Source organism: Calidris pugnax, unplaced genomic scaffold, assembly GCF_001431845.1.
Source record: "Calidris pugnax isolate Ruff unplaced genomic scaffold, ASM143184v1 scaffold196, whole genome shotgun sequence".
NCBI classification, from domain to species: domain Eukaryota; kingdom Metazoa; phylum Chordata; class Aves; order Charadriiformes; family Scolopacidae; genus Calidris; species Calidris pugnax.
Window position 1 is genome coordinate 2,366,861 of NW_015091042.1, and position 19,613 is coordinate 2,386,473.

Here is a 19,613-nt window from a genome sequence, read left to right on the forward strand (position 1 = left end):
TCCTATCACCATTCTATTTTAGATACGCTGCTTTCCCTTGCCCTCACTGTCAAGATACCCCTTTACAAAATAACACTTCCCAAATAAAAAAAAAAAAAAAGTAAAAATGTTGTTGTTTGGCTTTTTTTTTAGTGTGATGTTTTATAGGTTTGTTTTTTGTTTTTTTTTTTTACAGAAAGTAAGGCCATTTTACAATCATGGGGAAAACAAACTACGAGTTTTTAAAATGAACTAAACAGGTTTGCTTCTAAAAATACCACAGAAGGGAATTTTCTATTTACTTTTCCTAAGCAAAAATTCCAATAACAAACATAGAAATATTTTTATCAATTTGTTTTCCCACACCTTTGAAAGGTAAGGAGATTGAAAAAAAAAATTTTTCTTTTTTCATTTAAAAAAAACCAAACCACTCAAATTTTACTGTTTCTTAGTAACAAAATAACTTATTTGAGAAAGCCATAACAATGTTTTTCTTTAAAAGCTATGTTAAATTAAAAACTTGGGAAAAGTGTTAGTGTTGAAATTGATAGAATTGGTGTATACCAATGGATTATCTGAGGAATCAGAACGTAACTTCTTGACAAAATGCACAGTTTTATACATTTTCCAAGTATTTATCATAAAAACCAATCATTTTTAAAAGATTTAATATTACTTCTTATCTCTGTTACCAATATCACAGTAAATTACTGGACCTTGAGTTTCCTAAAATTTGATTGTCTGCATTTTGTTAAGGTTCAGATTTTGGGGTTTTTACAGATCTTTTCAGTTTGTTGGAATGAGAAGATTAAGTAAAGCTTTGATTTCTAGGACCTTTCTCTTTCTGGTTGAGGAATTAAATAGCCTGAACTCTAATTGAACTCAGTGGGAATGAAATTAAAGCTCAATGAAAAATGAAGCCATGGCTCCAATGGCCACTGCAAAAATTTACAAAAAGAAGTTTCTATTCAGAACAAAACCAAACCAAACCATTTAAAGTTTATGGTAAAGCAAAATATTTACATAATTCAGGTTCACTGAATTTCAATATTTTGGTGTATTTGTATGCAAATTTTCTCAACAACATAAAAGTCTTATTAAAAAAAGTTACTTAAAACCATTAAAAATTTTGAAATTGGCCATTTCAAATGTTTGCTTTTGAGATATGAAGCAATACATTTGATAAAATACAAATACTTTCTCACTCAGGAAAGCTTGCTTGGGTTGAATCTGTGAGGTAAACCTGTACATTTTGGAGGAAGGAAGAAAAAAGTTGTGTCCAAGATGCTCGAGAACATGTATTCAAAACTCCAAATTAGCTATTCAGAGTAAAATTAGCAGAGTACTTTTAATCATTTCCACCATGTAGGTGAATATATTCCCCATAGATAGACAGACAGACAGATAGATGTATGCTTTTGGTTTTTGAGTCTAATGTTGTCTGGCAAATACATTTCATATAATGTAACAAATAATTATGGAAAAGGATCAGGAAGCTTTCTTTATGGCAGCAGAACCATAAATCATTCAACTAATTAGAAGTGCATTCTTCCTTCTTAAATGAGCTTTAATTAACCTAGTTTATAAGGAAAAAATATACTGAGGTTTTTGAAAAATTGAGGGGAAGCAATGTTGCAGTTTACAGCAGATGCATAAATACAATCACTTCACACTTTGACACAGTGGTTTGCCACAATGTGACCTAAAACTACCTTGACCTCTCTGAAATCAACATTTTTGCATTGAAATGAAACAACAGACATGCTTGTTTTGATGTATGGTTGTGTGACATATTATAAATATTACATCACATAACCACAGAGGATGTCAATCAATAAAGAATTTCTTCAGACAGCACTAAATGAACCATGGGTTCTTGCTTCTGAATGGCTCCTTTAACATACTACTTTTGCTTAAATGATTAATAGGAGACATATTGTCAGAAAACATACTTAAAGTGAAAAACAGTAAACTGTAGAAATATCATTCATTTTTTAAGCAATTCTCTAGTGCAAATGTCACATAAATTTACATAGAGACAGAACTATTAGACTCTCATAAGCTGGATAGTAGGCATACCTTCCTATTGTGAAAGCAATAGGAAAATATTTTATTAAACCTAGGCTGCTCTACTTGGTGAAAACCAAAGTGCTACCGCTCGGTTGGATTTAAAAGCTGAATCATTAGAAGGTAAAAATCTTTAGGTTAATGATAACCTAAAAATCCTTCTTAAAAATTCGAAACAAAGAAAAGAGTATATGTGTACCCAGGACAGCTTCAACCTACAGCATTTATAAGCAACGAATTGGTGCATCAAATTCACGCCACTTCTCAATAAATCTGCTTTTCATCTCTGCCACTTTGTATTGTTTTATACTAACTCCTACAGCACAGATTACATGAAGATAAAATCAGAGTTATATAATAAAACTCTGAATACCACAGGTCATCTGCTGAGAAAAAGCTCAGGTTCTACAGGGCCGGCAGCATTGGTGACCCAGCGCCGCTTGGCCCAAATTTGCCTCAGACAACCATTTCCAGCCAACGTGAAAAACGCCAGCACTCAAAGACTGAAATCTTGTATCAGGTGTGAGCAAGGAAGAAGAAACCTATGAAACTGATGTTACTTCACCAGACATTCCATAAGTTTTGGATCCATACTCACAGTCATCATCAGTCATGAGTATTTTTATTTTTTAAAAAATAACCCTTGTAATTTTTAGCAACATTTCGGTTGTATATACAGGATTTTATCAGGTCTCCATATTAATTTCCAGATGGCCTTTTGTATAATCTAGCTCATTGAAATTACATTAGAGACATAGTTCAGGGTGGGTTTTTTGCATCCAAACACTAACTGCTCTCAGCAAAACAGCACAATATAGGAGTCCTTCTGTGTTCTTTAGTAGTGCCTTTATAACTATAGTACAAGAAACTCATCACCATAATCAAATGTTAGCAGAAGACAATGCAGCTGGCTATCTGAATGTAGGGATTTATTTTTTTCTTAACTGTCACCCTTGGTGTATGTGAATGTTGCCTTACGTTGGCCTTAGAGAAGGAAATGCCATAAGTAGGCACGTATGATCACTCACATTCAGAAAATCCTGTGCACACCTGCTCAAACCAAACACGTGCTGTACAGCACTGAAATAGTTCTTGATGTAGGATTCCCAACAGTGATCTTGCTGAAATGCAGTTGCTCAAATTCCCAGGTGTTTCATGGCAGAATGTGCCACAATGCTTTCAGAATGGAGGAGAAGTTTGTTTGAGCCCCTGAGTTGGTTTTAGTTCAATATTTTCCTGGTAATAAAATAAAATTGACATACCTTATCAAACTATATCAATAGAGCAAAAACACTAACCTGTATCTCTGGTAGTCATCTTCATCCTTTTCTTTGCAGACCAGTTCATTTGGGCAGGCCATGTTTCCAAGCAAACTGAGATACTGTAGTGAGGGCACAACTTCAGCCAAATGGTCCAAAAGGCTTTCTAATTCTGTTATGTGTCAAAGGTTGTGGGTTAAGGATTCAATGACATTAATGAAAAAAGCATTTAGAATTGCATCATTGCTGATTTAAACATACATTTCAATAACTGACAATCAAATTTAGTATGGCATTCGGGAAAATGTCACATTAATTGTTCCAAGGGCAAACAGGGATAAACTTCAGTCAGTTTTTTGGCACGGAATAAAAGAATTTGGCTGTTTTGTCATTCTTTTCTCCTCCTTTCTTTCCTAGGTGGTTCACTACAAAACATTAAAACTTTGACAAAATGATGGATGCTGTGTGGTAAAATGGCTAGCAATTGCTGGAGCCGTGAAACTTTTCCAGCATGGAAACAAACAGTTAGTTTCACAGCACATTCATCACTAATATATTCAGTCCACTGGAAAATGAGGTTTTAAAAAAAAAAAAAAAAAAAAAAAAAAAACAAAACAACCCCCACATTTTAAGTAGGAAGCTTTCAGAATATATATTGGCCCTTTGGCATTTCAACACCTTGTGTATCATCTTGCTACTTTCTTCTCATTAAGTGGCTACATTACTCTCGCAAACCAGCAATGGGTGGCGAAGAGGTTTTAAAAAAAAAAAAAAAAAAAAAAGTCAAACCACAACAACCCACTTTCACTCCCAGCATATAAATGCTTTGAGTGCCACAGCAACACATTTGTAATTACTCAATTAGTATATGTGAATTAATGCTTCACTAAGTGCAACTTAAAGACTTCAGTGTTACAAGTAGTTTATATTTGAAGCTTTAAAGTCTTGTAAAGCATAATTTTTATCATTAAACTTGCCTTATATTTTGGTGTTCATGAGGCACTTTAACTTAGCTATGTTCCTCATAACATAAACAATGATGATACACCTTCTATATTGTAAACTATATTAAAATAAACAAGCAAAAAAGGTTAATCTTTTAACCACTGCAATATTGGAAATCACAGCTTAGGTTTAAGCATAACAACAATATTCAACCATTTTCACCTTGTTGATTGATGAAATAAAGCAAATTACTTTGTCAAAGTTTAGTGTTACAATCTCTAAGACTCGAACTACACATTCTTAGTTACTTTGATTTACATGCAAAGAAAAAGGCATGATTCTTAAAAAAGATGCCATGCATATGCATGTAAAAAGTTTTTAATGTTAAAAATTGACTGACTTAGACAACAGTAATAATTATTCAAATCCATTAAAGGACATTTCATTGCTCTGTTTTTATCCACTCCTGCTGTTAGAGACCACAACTATTGTTTTAAATCCTCAATTCACTTGTGTTGCTATTATTTATATTTATGTGTTTCTGTTATCTTTGTTATTTTTAGCTGATGGAATTTATTTTATTTCTTCACCTCAATATCTTAAGGGCAACAGAAGCAATACAGAAGGGAAAGAGCAGCTTCATTGTTAAAAATGTAGGCTTCCATGTGTAAGTCTGAAATTCTATTTTATTTCCAAACACACATGAAGATCATGCTGACAATTACTAATTTTAACAGATTAAAATCAATGTATGTAGGCTTATAAGTTAATGCCCTGTAAGGTCTGAGGAATCATACTCAAACATTTTGCTTGAGTGAGAAAAATGAGGGTTTGAGATTAGTTGTATTAATTAATTAAAAAGGTAAACATACTAATATTTAATTTGGTAAAGCCACATTATGGAATTCCATATGCCAGTAAATAACCAACAAGACCTCAAGAAAAAAAATCTTCTTTGTTAGCCAGGATGAATTCTCAATCAAAATTTGGTTCTGATTCTTGTCTTCTCATACCTGGACCTCAAGCTCATGCATAAACTTTTTCATGGCTCTTTCAGGAAGTATGTGACTGTGATGGGAAAGTCACAAACTGTTTTTCCACACATGCTCAAGTCAAAAGCTTTTTAAAAATTTCCTAAGGCTGTTAGAGAAGTGCTTGAATCTGGCACCCTCCCTCAGCCAGGAGAAACACTTAATTTCTTGCAGGATTGCTTACATTGCAAAAAGCTCCCTGAGAGAAATAGTTTATTATTACAGAAGACAGTTATTTCCATAACAGCAATCACACACAGGGGGTTAGCTATTGCAAGCCTTAGATTATATCTGGCCTTTTCCTATCAAAAAGGGGGAGTGGGGGAAGCCAACCCCCAAACTTTTGGCTTCTTCTACGGAATAAATGTGCAGAATTTTTGCTTGCCAAATCAGGGGTAGAAGCTTTTCTCCCCAACAATTTGCTGGAGTATGAGACATAGTCTAACTCTCATCAAAACTTATTTAGACGTGGTGATAAAGAGCAGTGTCAGCTTAGGTCTGCCAAAAGTGTAAGACTATGCATCAAAGTCGGGTAAATAACAGTAGTTGATAATCTGCATCTCAAAAATCTAAGTCTCTCCAAAATCAGAAATTAGTGTCTAGATTCTAATATCTCATATCTAAATCCTTAGCATTGATTTTAGATGCAGAAATACTCCCCTAAAAATTATCTCAGGCAAGGATGGCCAGGAATCACACACAGAGCTCTTACCTTGCAGTTCTGTGTGATACTCCCCAGATGTTTTCTTTGTTATCATTTACTCACCTCCCTCTAACAAAGAAGGTATTTAGCATCCTAACATTATTTCAGTTTCAGCTGCAACAGAAACAGAAACATCCACAGCGCAAACCCCAAGAATTGGACACAATCACCTCGAAAGTAGAAGGTCACTAATTCACAGAAAAGTTGAAGCTTTGCAGGCTTAGACAACCCAAAAATAGCAGGACACCAGCAACACCTGGGAACAAACTAACCTGTGGCTTATGATAGCCAACTTTTATGTGCCAGAATTAGCAGTTGTATCATAAATAAAATAATAAAAAATTCTGTTCTTTAAGACTTTAACTGTTTTCTCAGCCTCCTTAGAAACACACCAAAAATGCAAGGTACAGATTATTTTTCCAAGAAGCCCCATCCACTTGCCATGACAGTTATTCTTTACAAAGCAAGTAGGAAAAAATAAATGATATCCTGTTCAAATTCTCATGATTAAGTGTTTCTCAGAGATGAGTCATAAGTCATGGTGCACTTCTAGTGTACTGCTTAGTTAATTACCATGTCATATACTTATTTTAATCACAATACTGGAGCTATAGGATGCCACCAAAACTGTAAAGTCTTTCTAAAATAAAGCCAGGAAAATACAGAAGGAGAAAATCAAAAGCAAGTCTATTGCCAGTTGCCTTTTCATGGTTTATTGTTGCAGCCTAAGGAGTGCCATATTGGTGCAATCAGAGCCAAAGAGCTGCAAAATCCTGCTGTGTCACTTCTGCTGTGCCAATTTCAGCTCCGTTCTCTCCAAAAAGGAAAGCCACAGTTAGATCCATGGACAGTGCTAGTGAAGATTTATTTATTTATTAAAAGCACTGTGACAACAGCCCTGAACTGATCTTTCTGAAGTCAGTGTCACTGTTCACCAGGTGAATATGTATCGGTGACTTCTTGCACTACTTCTATTTTTAAATAGAATGTTTACAAGAACTGGGTATCTCTCACCCTCAGATTAACCTTTTTAAGCCTCTTCATTATGGTACATGTATGTATACACAAATGCATATTTCATGTTCACAGCATACATACGCACAAGCATACACAAAGACATCACCATATCTTGTGTTCAGAAAAACAAATGCCACCAGCGACACTGAGATTCTATGTTCTGACTTGTCTATTTTCACACATTACCTGGTACCTGACATCATAGTTTGTGAGGCTCTCCAGAAGGCAAAAAACCAAGCAAAAGTCCTAAGCAAATGATGCATCTCCCTTTTCTGGCTAACAATTGACTGTCTATGCAAGCCCATAACACTTTTGTTTGCTTGTTTTGTAGAAAATCCTGTAGCCTGGATTAAAATTCTAGTGCTAGTGGGGACTATGGTCCCTTCCATATCCTTCAAAGATTAGTTCCACAGTATTCAAGGGTACGACAAAGGAAGGACTGGTGTGATTCAAGGTTAAATTGTCTCCAGGGAATACTGTATTTGAACAAGGTCAAAGTTGTAACCTCTGAGTGGACAGTATAATGCCATTTCTCTTAGTCAATTTAAGGAGAACCTTACAAGCAGGGACAGCCTCTTTGACGCTAAGCTGTGTCTTCTGACAGCCAGCATAGTGAAAAGACCATTCTGTTACACTTCTGAGAGGTTGTGTGGATTCACACAGAAACCACTGGATGAAGTCTTATGTGTTCCACTACTCCAGACCTTTGTATTCTCAAGTCCCTTTAGCTGTGTGCTTTCACTAGTGCTTCCAGCATAATTCCAGGACACAGACACTGCATGACTCCTTTATAGACAGTAATAAGTACTGAGGAATGCCACTGGGTGCTCCTCAGACTCTATACTGTTTCCTTTTTCACTGGTATCCTTAGTATATTTTAGGTGGTTGTTCAGGGACAACTGCTGGTCAAACCTATGAAACAGCTAACAATTTCTAAATGAAAAAATTATTCTAATTAACTCTATACAAATGCTATCTTAACATATAACTGTCCAAAAAAATCTAACCTATACATATTTTCTGTCTCACCACTCAGTTATTTTTTGCATATAGTCTGAAGTATGCAAGAGAACCTGGGATTTGTTTGTTACCTTTTTCTCTGCCTGTTCTCTGTCTCAGTGCTTTCCAAGCTGCTCCACCATATTCTTTCAAAAAGTTCTTACTAGTCTTTTGAAATTTTTAGCAACTTCCCCAAAAGAGTGGCAGGAGAACTTTTCATGTTAATGACTTTGATTAGAGTTTTTGGAAGACCTTGGAAGCAAAGGAACAAAGTAAAGAGCAATCAGCTGTACATTCAAGATATTTTTTAAATACTCACGTAGAGAATATCAGAAATATCAGACAGAATTCCAGACTGCCACATAGAAAGACCCCAACCTGTCATTCAGAAGTCTTCTGCCAACTAAACATCTGTCATGCAGGTGCCACAATCAACCTAACATTAAAACAGCTGGATAGCACTTCCACAAGAGTCATAAATAAGCAAGGTACCTATATTTATTCCCATTTGAAATATTTGCTTCAATTAATTTTATCACAAACACAATGCAGCAATCACAAGCCATTCCACAGGCAAATAGCCTTGAAGCAGAAGTTACCAATTCTCCTCTGAATGCAGTGTGAAAAGATCTTTGCCACCTGAACGCTTTTCCATTAGAATGTGCTAGGTCTTCAAGGTTGGATAACCACAGAAATAGCTTGCAATATGCAAGTATACGTCTTTCCCTTCTCGATGTGTAAAAGGATGTCATGCACAGTCATTTGTATGCCACGTTCTGGCCTGAACCCTATCTCGTAGGGAGATAGGGCCTTGAGATAAGGCCTTATTCGCTGACTGAAAAAATTTTGGTCAAGAAAGGAAAGGTGAGCAGAGGTGGTAATTAACGAAGTCCATGCATCTCATGGAGAGCTTCCTGCATACTGAATACTTGGGCAAAAAGTCTCATTCTGCCTGCTGGCGGAGCATTACTTTTCTCTGTGTAGCTGGAGTTGCAAGTGCTTTTAAAGGGATTTGAGAAAGGCCCTGGTTCCAAGGGTGCAGATTTGGAGACCAGGTTTCAATATTGCTAGGCATACAAACGTGAAAGAAAGGAGAAATGTTTCTTCTCCTGCAATGACATTATGTTTCTGGTTGTCTAGAGAGGTCCATCTTAGATAAGGCCTTATTCGCTGACTGAAAAAATTTTGGTCAAGAAAGGAAAGGTGAGCAGAGGTGGTAATTAACGAAGTCCATGCATCTCATGGAGAGCTTCCTGCATACTGAATACTTGGGCAAAAAGTCTCATTCTGCCTGCTGGCGGAGCATTACTTTTCTCTGTGTAGCTGGAGTTGCAAGTGCTTTTAAAGGGATTTGAGAAAGGCCCTGGTTCCAAGGGTGCAGATTTGGAGACCAGGTTTCAATATTGCTAGGCATACAAACGTGAAAGAAAGGAGAAATGTTTCTTCTCCTGCAATGACATTATGTTTCTGGTTGTCTAGAGAGGTCCATCCTGAAACCCTATGTCCTTTCTATTAAAGTCTGGGGTTTTTTTGGATTTTTTTTAAAGACTATTCAGCCCAATTGTTTTGAAACCCTATGTCCCTTCTATTAAAGTCTGGGGGTTTTTTTGTTTTTTTTTTTAAAGACTATTCAGCCCAATTGTTGCTCAAGGTTCCCAAGGCAACACAAAGACAATCAAGAATAAAGGAGCAGCTTGCCTTTCCTTTTTTTTTAAGTTCTGACATCTGGGAGTTGAACTGGTCCAAGCACTTCTGTTGAACAGGGTAAGGAATCACCTGCACTGAAGACTACCTCCTTCTTCCATGGACGTTTGACATAAGAAATTCACATTACTTAAATTCTACTTCAGTTATGCTTTATTTTAGAAGAAAGGTTTTTGACTCATCAGGTACTGTGGTTCTCTAACAAGCCACACTCAGATTTAGACAAAACTGCAATTGTGGCATGGAGAGCTCAGAAGTACTTGCAGAAAGATCACTGTACCATTTCAGTTTAGATCTTTGTTTAGTGGAGATAGGAATCTCTGCATAATAGGGGACACTTTATGTCTTTAAGGTATTCACCCAATCTAAACATCAAGTCCTCAGCACTTAACATAATGAGATTTTGGTCAGACTGGGACTTCTAGGTCTTCAAGCGCTTCAGGACAATGTAGGAACAAGCACAAAGGCAAAATAAATTACAATCTACGGTTTGGGGGTTAAAGAAATCCATAACTGTTAGGCATTATGATGAGAGCCCTGTGAATACAGGTTATAGCAGAAGAACTTACTGGTACATTCTTCAGTTGAGGTACTGCATCCATGCTGTTTTCAGACTCAAGAATATATAATCCTTAGGTCTGAACCAAACTGATAACTCCTCTTGCCGTACGTAATGCATACACCACTATGTGCATTCTGCCCAGCTGCAGACTTCCCACTCTATGGTGTGAAATATTTTGTTTTCCCTCTAAACCATTCAAAATCTAGGCCTAGATTCGATGTCTGCATTCTACATTTACACCTTTATTTGAAATAAATTTTGGTATCAGTTGTTCAGAGGTATATAGAATGTATGTTAAATGGATGACCAGCTCACTGGACTCAGTAAAGAAATAGAGCTTTTACTTCAGAGAATCCCAGATCTGGTTCATTATCAGACTTGTCTATTTTGAAGTGAGCCAGTGAACACCATCTAATTTTTAGCATACAGGTATATATATTTGACAAACTATCACCGCTGCCCTTTTGAATAGTTTTAAAAATTACTAAAAATATTGAAATGTAAAGGAAATTGAAAAGTCTATACTATATACTCCCACTGCAACACCAGCCGTGATCAGCACAGTGAAAAGCGATGAAACCTCACACTGTTATACACACAGAGGTCTCTTAACTGATTCTTAGTATCTAGTGAACACCGTTAAAAGGAGAAATGAGGCTCCCATTACAAGCACAGGTGACTGCAGTCATGAGTCCTCCCTTCAAAACCAACTTCCCACCTACCACCCATCCATCTTAGTCTTCTGCTTTCTCCCATCCTTTGTGTCTGATAGGGAAACTAAGATGATGTCTCCCAAAGTAAATCATACTTCTGTAAAAACAAATATACTATACACAAGAAAAAAGCTTGTTAGAGACCGATAATGCACAATGTTGATAACTATCCTTTATGTATTTCCACTATATAGACCGCATTTTAAAATATTTGTAACAGATTACACATTACAGAAAGCCTGAGGCATAATAGTGGGAAACTGTTTTTAAAATAGTAATATTTAAATTTGCTTCTTCCACTTCTAGTTGAAAAACTGGTAGTGGCCTAGCTGTAACTGAAATACACGAGTACTATTTGAAGAAAAAAATACCAGATAATTCTTCTAAGCACTTACCTGATTTAGAGATAAGGTTTTGCATTTGTACAGTGTATCCAGACATTATATTAGGAGGGGCTAAGTGTTACTTACACATACAATGCCACACAATAGATGAACCAAGTAAAAGGAGTAGAAAGTTCTTATCAGAACTATCAAAACAGGATCTGGATCAAAATGAAGTCAAAATAAAAGGAGAGAAATAGCAAAGAGTACAGTAATATTAAGAGATACACAGGAAAGCTCTCGTGAGTTTTAAAATTTACATGTTATTCCAGTTTTCACAGAGGCCAGTTTGGATTTCTGTTTGTTTTCATATCTCTCTCTCTCCAAATATATACTTGGTAATATTCCACCAATTGAAGTTTTATTTCTATCAGTATTCTTTTCTCACTTGTGTCCCCTCTGTAGTGCTACTGTCATATACTAAACAATCTTTCCCGTGATGTATTTCATTATTCTATTAAATGCACACTTTTATTTGAACATTCTTAAAAGAATTCTATAGAGAAAACATTCATTAAAAGAAGTGATTCAAGTTCATAAGAGACCTTTTTCAAATATGGTATCCACATTGAAGAGAGGAATCTGGAAGGTCTCCGTGCTTCTGAAGACTGCTGTGTCTTCCCTACAAGAGATTACTACTCCCAAGGGCTCAAAATGTTAATGATGGAGAGCAGCATTTTTTCTTCTCTGGGCAGTTTGTATATATTAGGTGTTTTACAAGCATTTCTGCAACTCCTCTCTTCAACTATTGGCAGCACACTACAAAACGAATACATTATTTCTATAACCTGCGTAGTTCAATACTCTCAAAGCTCTAACTTCATAGTTTTAAGATTGAATTTAAAAAATCCCAGGATAGAGCAAATCCTTCTTATCATGTTATCATTGACTTTGAGAGCTTACTTGCTTGACAATAGTATTTTAAGTATGTCTGTAAGACCAGCAGAAACTCTTCAAAGAATACCACTGACAGGATAATTTTTTTTCCTTGGATTTTGTTCACTGAATTCTTATTCAATACATCTGCCCTCCCTTTTCGTAAGTGCAAAGCTCCTCCTTGACATTGCCCCAAAGGACAAATGTACTCACACACTTTTGGGTCTTATGGCCAAATTTACATTTCACGCTTTGTAGAAGGAGATATGCTGCATGAGACATACCACCACCAGTCACAACGTCAACAAAAATGTTCTTGTCCAGTCTTCATCAACGCATGCCCAGTTCAGATTTTTACCAGGGCAGTAAAGAATAAAACCAGCTACTCAAATACAACCCCCAGAATCCTGGCATTAACCAGAAATCTAGCGAAATACGTAGAACAGTAATGACTGTTACTGCTCAGGAGACACTTTTGGCAAATTTCCAGAGCCCCAAGAACAAAAGTTCCTCTGCTGATTTTTATTTATTTATAGAGTCAAAAATAAGTGCAGAAATCGTAGAATCTGCAGTTATTTTTATTCTCCTCAGTAGGAGGATTTTGCTTTAGTAGGAGGTAAATTGCTCTCTGTTTACATTGTCTGTAATAAAAGCCTGCAGTTGAGCAGCCTTATCCTCACACTGCAATTACAAGGAGAGGGCTTTCACGGTCCGTGTTCTAAGACTCTGCAGGCTTTAGTTGGCCTTTTGGCCACATTTTGATCACCCTTAACTTTTGTAAAACCGTATATTACACATCTTCAAAACTCCAGAAAGGGTCAAAGTATGGGAAGATTATTTAATAATCTAGTCAATGCCCAGATCTTGGGGATAATTAGTTTTTACAGACCATTATCTATAAGCCTACAGACTAGGGGACTCTGATTCAGCAGAGTACTTAGGCAAATGCTGAAATATTTATTCTGAATAAACTTAAGCAGGCTCTAACTTCAGGGATGTAGAGAATTGAATGATTGGTCATGAATGGACTTAACTATCCATTTGAATACTTTAAGCTATTAAGAGCTTGATTTGGACAGCATTTTACATGAATTTATAAAGAGTTGGAATACCAAGAATAGAGTGACTTGCTTTTACAGCTGCAGTTCCACAGCAACTACCATATTGCGATATTAACATCTTCATTACAATAGAAAAAGGTATTACATTTCTTGTTTGTTTATTTTATTTTATTTTACTCTAATGTTTTAAAAGCTATTTAAAGTATAAAAACTTAATAGCATTTCACTGCACTCTCTATTCCACTAGAGGTCAGCCTGCAACAGAACCCCAAGCAAACACAGGAACTGCTGCACGCTGGTAGCACTGACATTATTTTCTTTCTCTATTTTATCTATTAGAAAGATTTCTTCAGAGCCATAACTTAGATCTCTCACTAAAATGGAGCAACAGGAAGATATAATGGTGCATTTCATTTATGAATGACCTATAATAAATTACTATGAAGTATTCCAGGTGCCAAACGAGAGAATGCTTTGTCTGCACATGAACTATATTTCACATACTTTAATTTGGCTGACACATAAAACTCATTTGACATTTTGCAGGTATTTCTTTGAAAGGATATTTGGTTCTTGTTGAGCGTTAAGGTATGGAGGTGGGGCAACCTGGGTAACAGAAGGTCATTTCCGAGTAGATTGTTGTCCAAGATCAGCTCTTCCAAGTAACTGAATGTTTTCAGTCCTTCTAGTGACCTGCAAACGACAAAGGCAAAAGGAAAAATGATACTCCACTAAATCAGGGAGGTCATTATGAGCTGAAATAAATATTTTAACCTTCCCTTTCAGGAGTGGGAATAGTTTTGGTTTGGGCCTGTCAGAAGAGTGAATGACAAGCATTAGTGGCAAGGGGAGTGCTGGCACTGCAACACATCCTTCACATGCTGGCAGGATGAAGGATGGGGGTCACTTAGTGAGTAGCCAGGATCCAAAACAAAAGGCTTCAGATATGGGGCCTGCAGGATGAATTTGTCAATGTCTTGTGCCTTCAGGCACCCAGCCTCGCCTGACCCTAACCTCCATTCCCAAGATAAATAACTCTGTCACAGTTCACCTTCATTCCCTGGACACAAATTTAAGTTGTCATCCATCATTTCTGCCAAGAAATATCATACCCCGCTAACAATAATAAATACAACTTCAAGTATCATTTCTTAGCAGTTACCTTACATGCAATAATAGGAAATGGAGAAGGGATTTTTTTTTTTTTTTTACTTTTTATTAACCACTTAATTTGCTTCTTGAGTCCCTGCAAACAAAATAAAATGTTCTCTACAAAGTAAAATGCAAAATTAGTCCAGACAGAAAAGGCATTTTCTTTCTTTTTGGAACTTACTGTCCCACTGTCAAGCCACAGGTCAGACTGCAGAGAGCAGCCTTAAAAAGGAGCATTTCACAACATGGACGTGCACACGATGGCTTATAAATAAGCAAGATTCTGGAGGTATTCATTCCTCTGACAACAAACTACAGGGAAAAAAAACCTAAAAAGAACACTTTGGTACCTTGTTAAGGCATCTATTCTAAACTTGATTCTTAATGCTTGCACATTCCACCAGGAAAAAGAAACCCACACATTAATCAACTAAGACACATGGTATACGGAGCATACGCACAGACACACATTCACAGCTCATTCACCTACCAGACACCTAAAGATATGCTGAGATTGCATGACTTGACAGCTGATCTACTATGCCTACCAGTGGGAAGATCATCACTGTATCTCCTGTCTGTTTTATAAAATGTGATGAATAAGGGAGATGCAGTCTATACTATTTATTCAGTTTCCAATGACATTTATACTGAGGGGATTTCCTCACCCTCCCCCCAGTTTTTTGGCAAAGATCAAAATACAGCCAAGGCCCCTGTTAGAGAGTTCCACAGGCACTACTGCTGGAGGAAAATGCAAATATTATTAGAAAGTATGTGGATTTCAAATTAGACAATTTAACATTCATCTCTCCAACAACAACAAGATACCACTTTTGTAGGTACAACTTACTGACCACTGATAAATCACATTTAGAGGGTTCAAACAACCAAAAGAAATCAAGTCCATGACCTTTACACTGGGTACTGTACACCAAACTATGAATATTCAAGTAACATTTGCACAACATCGAAACAGTGTATTTCAGTCCAAGGACTCCAAAGGGTTCACAGTCTCTTGACTTGGCATTCTGAAAGGGAGGTACGACTATTCCTAATGCCATTTTGATGCTGGGCAGCCAGACCTAAAGACAATTTGCCATGCCTGCACCCTGTGGCATATCCATATCGGTACAATGCACTGAGACTACAATTTCTGAAGCTGAAAGAACAAAAGCCTCTGTTATAGACATCATTCTGAAACAACCACCACAGTAAACAGTCGCACTTTTTGCACTTGCCTTTAACAAGCTGTTTGGGGAAAAACTCAATTCAGCCTACCCAAACTGCAGAGGGTTAAGAGCGGTGCTAGCACGCTGCATTCAGCTGGCTCCTGCAGCAAAGGGTCGCAACAGACTTGGGTTTGCCACAGTCAAGATCAGAAGAGAGATCAGCAAACATTTCAGACAGTGCTTTCCCCCGAAGTACCTTTAAAAGGCAAAATAACCCAGAGGAAGTAGCAGTGAGTTTATCAAGCTGTTATGAGTTTTCGTTTCAGTTTATTTGACAAACCTAGTTTAGCAAATTCCCCTTAAATACTCTTTATTATATAAATAGTGGATTATTTCCAAACCTCACATTTCAGTGTAAGACTTTGACTTGCCAAAGGAGTTCAGAGAAGGCCACCTCCTTGTCAACACCACAGAGCCTTATGGGATGTTAATAGGTCCTTTGTGAAAAAACATTGTTTGGGCTCTGGTCAGTGTCAGCATCAAAATACACATTGTTCCTGAGTTATGTTATGCAAATATAATACTCTTATCATAAGAATCAGCAAATGGTTGGCAACTGGCAAGGAGAAGAAAGCGCACATCCAAAACTGCTGCAGGGGAGGCATAAAACAAAATGACAAGCCATGAAGTGGGACAAAAGGCCTTGAAACACTAGAGGGAGTTGCCTATTGAAACAGCCTTTCTTTCACAAGCCTGGGCTGAACACGGGGTACTAGTTTCATAGATAGGCAGAGAAAATTGTGCGCAAATCTCCTTACACCTGTCTGGTTTTGATAATTTTTGCCATGTAATGTTATTAGCTGCTCAGTTAAAAAGGAGCCGTGTTACACAGGGGGTTGCTTATTAATTGTTGTTTTCATGTCATCAGAGCAGTGTGCACTTGGTGATTTAATCACCTAAATTCAGAGTCCGGGGAGATGGGAGGAGCTGCCACAGCACAGAGAGGGTGTAGCCATTAACATAAATTTACATCCATATGTTATTTTGCTATTCGCAGAATTCTTATTTTTTCATCTTAAACAGAAGAAAAAAAAACCTGCACCAAAACAAAAATGGTAAGACAACTGGTAAAGAAACGAAAAAGGGAAAAACGTGATTGCTATCATTCAGTGATTCTTGCTGCTAAATTCAAGGCAACAATCTCCACCATCATAATATATAAGGAAACATTGCCCAGCAGTTACACTCCACAATTTAAAAATGTTAAGTACAATCCACACAATAGGTTTTCTGGTACAAATTTCAGCAAGTCACATAACTTTTATGTGCCTCAATTTCCCACGTGCAGATGGGGGAAATGAAAGGATTGCAATTGTGAATTGGTATGTAGAAAGTATTTTTGAGGAGCTGAGGTAGAAATCAGAAGTAAATACTGGCATGTTTATTCTTAATTAGTAATTCTTAATTCGTAATTCTTAATTAATTAGTTATATTAATGTACTCCAAGTATTTCCTCATGATCCCATTACAAAAGCGGAGCGGAGTGCATAGCATAACACGCAAACACCCTAAGAGATGAGTATAAAAAGAGGGAAATCCCCCAAGAAAGAGAACCAGTCTACAATTAAAGCTGTGCTGTTTTCTCATAGTTCGCAGCAGAAAAAATGTCTCCCCGTATTAGTATATTAAAACAAACTCACAATTTTACCACCGAAATACAACCAGCCCTTGAAGGGGCAGCGGCAGTAGTTGTTTTCCCTGGTTTCAAAAGGCTGATAAACATCACAAAGGTGTATTGCAGGTCGCTTTTCCCTGCTCTGATGACAGGAAAGCTGCCCATTATCTCACCCACAGGTACCATCTCAGTTACCTCATCGCAGGGCTCACACTCCGCTCCCAGAGGAGAGCAAGTGCTGCCAAGAGATTTCCATTGCAATTTCCAAAGTCACATCAAACCGACAAAACATCACAACGTATTCAGCGCCGCCTCATTCAAACAGAAAAAACTTTAAGTTTCCACTGTAATTAACCCTATCCTCGTTAAGATAATTATGATCAAGCTCCCTGTCACAGCTAATATCACAGCATCATTGCCTATGGCTCACGCTTTGCCCTCATTAGCTTACAAAAACACTGTGCTAAACAGGAAACTGACTCCCTCTGCAAAACGACTTAAGAGGTTCTGTAAGCAGACAGTAAATAATCCTTTAGCATACAACGGTCTCACAAATGTCATTTTATCCAAGTCCTTCCACTAATCAGTATGATTTCTTCCAGCTTTTTTTTCTGTAATTCTTTCATAGTTTGTAACAAAGTTTTAATCATAAAGGAATGTCATGGCAGAGATTTTTTTTCTCCTCTGTGTATTCGTGGCAACTGTCAACTACACTATTTCATATGGTCCCTCTGGCCTGACAGGGATTTGGTTACAATGAAACTGAAGAGCAGCTCTTCATTTTGGTAATACATGACAATGAAAACACAAGATCTTATAAATGAAAAAAAACCCCAGAAACCTCTCAAGTAATGGACAAATGCTGGTACACTGCAGTTGTCCTTGTCCAGAGGAACGAGCTGTTCAGAAGTATACGCTGAAAGTGCTCCTCACGTTTTACCCCACCCCTCCATTAATAAGACAGCTGCCTCATATCTAATGACTTTTTTCCTCCTGTTTAACAGGAAAAGAGAGAGCAGTTAACAATATGTAAATGAGAGAGTTTGGCTTTAGCCTTGAAATTGATTTGCACTCTGTTGACAAGAGATAGCCATTACCAGAAGTTAAAGACAGAGCTGTTACAAAACAAGTGCTTTTTAAAATACCTTTTTTCTTGCCTTTTATGTTTTAACAGATTAAAAGAGAGCAGAATCAACACGAGAACCCTAGTAGTAGATAATTTCAGTATTTAAAGAACAGAAATGTAATTTCTATTTCTCCAGCACCTGCCAGCCAAGGAGCACAAAGCATTTTTTTTTTTAACATTAATGAATTACTCTTCAAAAACCTGCTGAGCTTAAAATTCCATTTTGTGGTAAAGCAGAGAGAGGTTAAGTGACTAACGAAAGGTGACCTCCAGCAATTTTCTAAGAGACAAGAAATAAAACCCAGAGCTCCTGACTTCTAGTCCTCTGACTTAACCTCACCAAAACAAAACAAAGAGCAATAAATAAATGCTATATATATAAAAACATAAGACAGACATGTGTAAGTTTAGATTTTGCATAATTCCCTGGGAATGTAAAACATCATTTCAGTTTTACTTGCTTTCATTCCTGTTCAATTTTAAATTCCATTTAATGTGAAATATAGCATACAAATAAGGGGAAAAACCCAAGCCAATTCCAATTCTGTTTTGCTGGTGGAAGGGGTTACGTGAATCTTCTGTGCAAACTCCCTCAGGCTGAGACCTCGGTCACAATTCTGCTTTCAAACCTGCTTTGGGGGGTTCTGCTCTAAACACACCTCTCACTTATGGGTACAGGAAAATATTTATATTAATATAAATATTTTATACTCTATAAATATATTATACAAATAAAAACCCACAACATTTTAAAGAAAATAGAGTACACAGAATTCAGTTCAAATTCCAGAAAAAAACCCCACTCTCACAACTATAATCACAAAAACACTGCAAATGAAATGTTTACCTATTTCCTGCACACAGAGATAGTAATGGCAGATAACTTACAAGTAAAGCATCAAAAAATGACCTCTATACTATTCAAGCATAGTAACTTTTCTTTTCTGCAGCTCTACTCAGTGTATATACCCATTTTCCTGTATGATGCTACATCCAAAAATAAAACAGAATGGAGTATGCAATACAGAGTCCTGACACGACTCCTGGACCAAAGCAGAACACAAAAGAAAAAGGCCCCCCAGAAAAAGTGAAAAAAGCCCAAAATTTCTAGTGTGGGCCAGGCCCCACGTTAGACCAGACAAGTCATAAAACAGTAATCACAGAATTCTATTCAATTCTGTTCAAGCTTACC

General features: G+C 36.9%; 1 protein-coding gene across 3 annotated transcripts in view; it reads right to left on the reverse strand.

Moving 5' to 3' along the window:
• LOC106896398 (chromosome unknown open reading frame, human C10orf11) overlaps positions 1–19,613 on the reverse strand; it is a 687,938-nt gene that overhangs the window by 284,981 nt on the left and 383,344 nt on the right. For all 3 annotated transcript variants that reach the window (XM_014956371.1, XM_014956372.1, XM_014956373.1), the window contains exons 3-4: positions 13,866–13,992; positions 3,345–3,484 (exon numbers count right to left, since the gene is read on the reverse strand). In XM_014956371.1, coding sequence (XP_014811857.1) covers positions 3,345–3,484; positions 13,866–13,992 — 267 coding nt within the window. The remainder of the gene's footprint in view (positions 1–3,344; positions 3,485–13,865; positions 13,993–19,613) is intronic.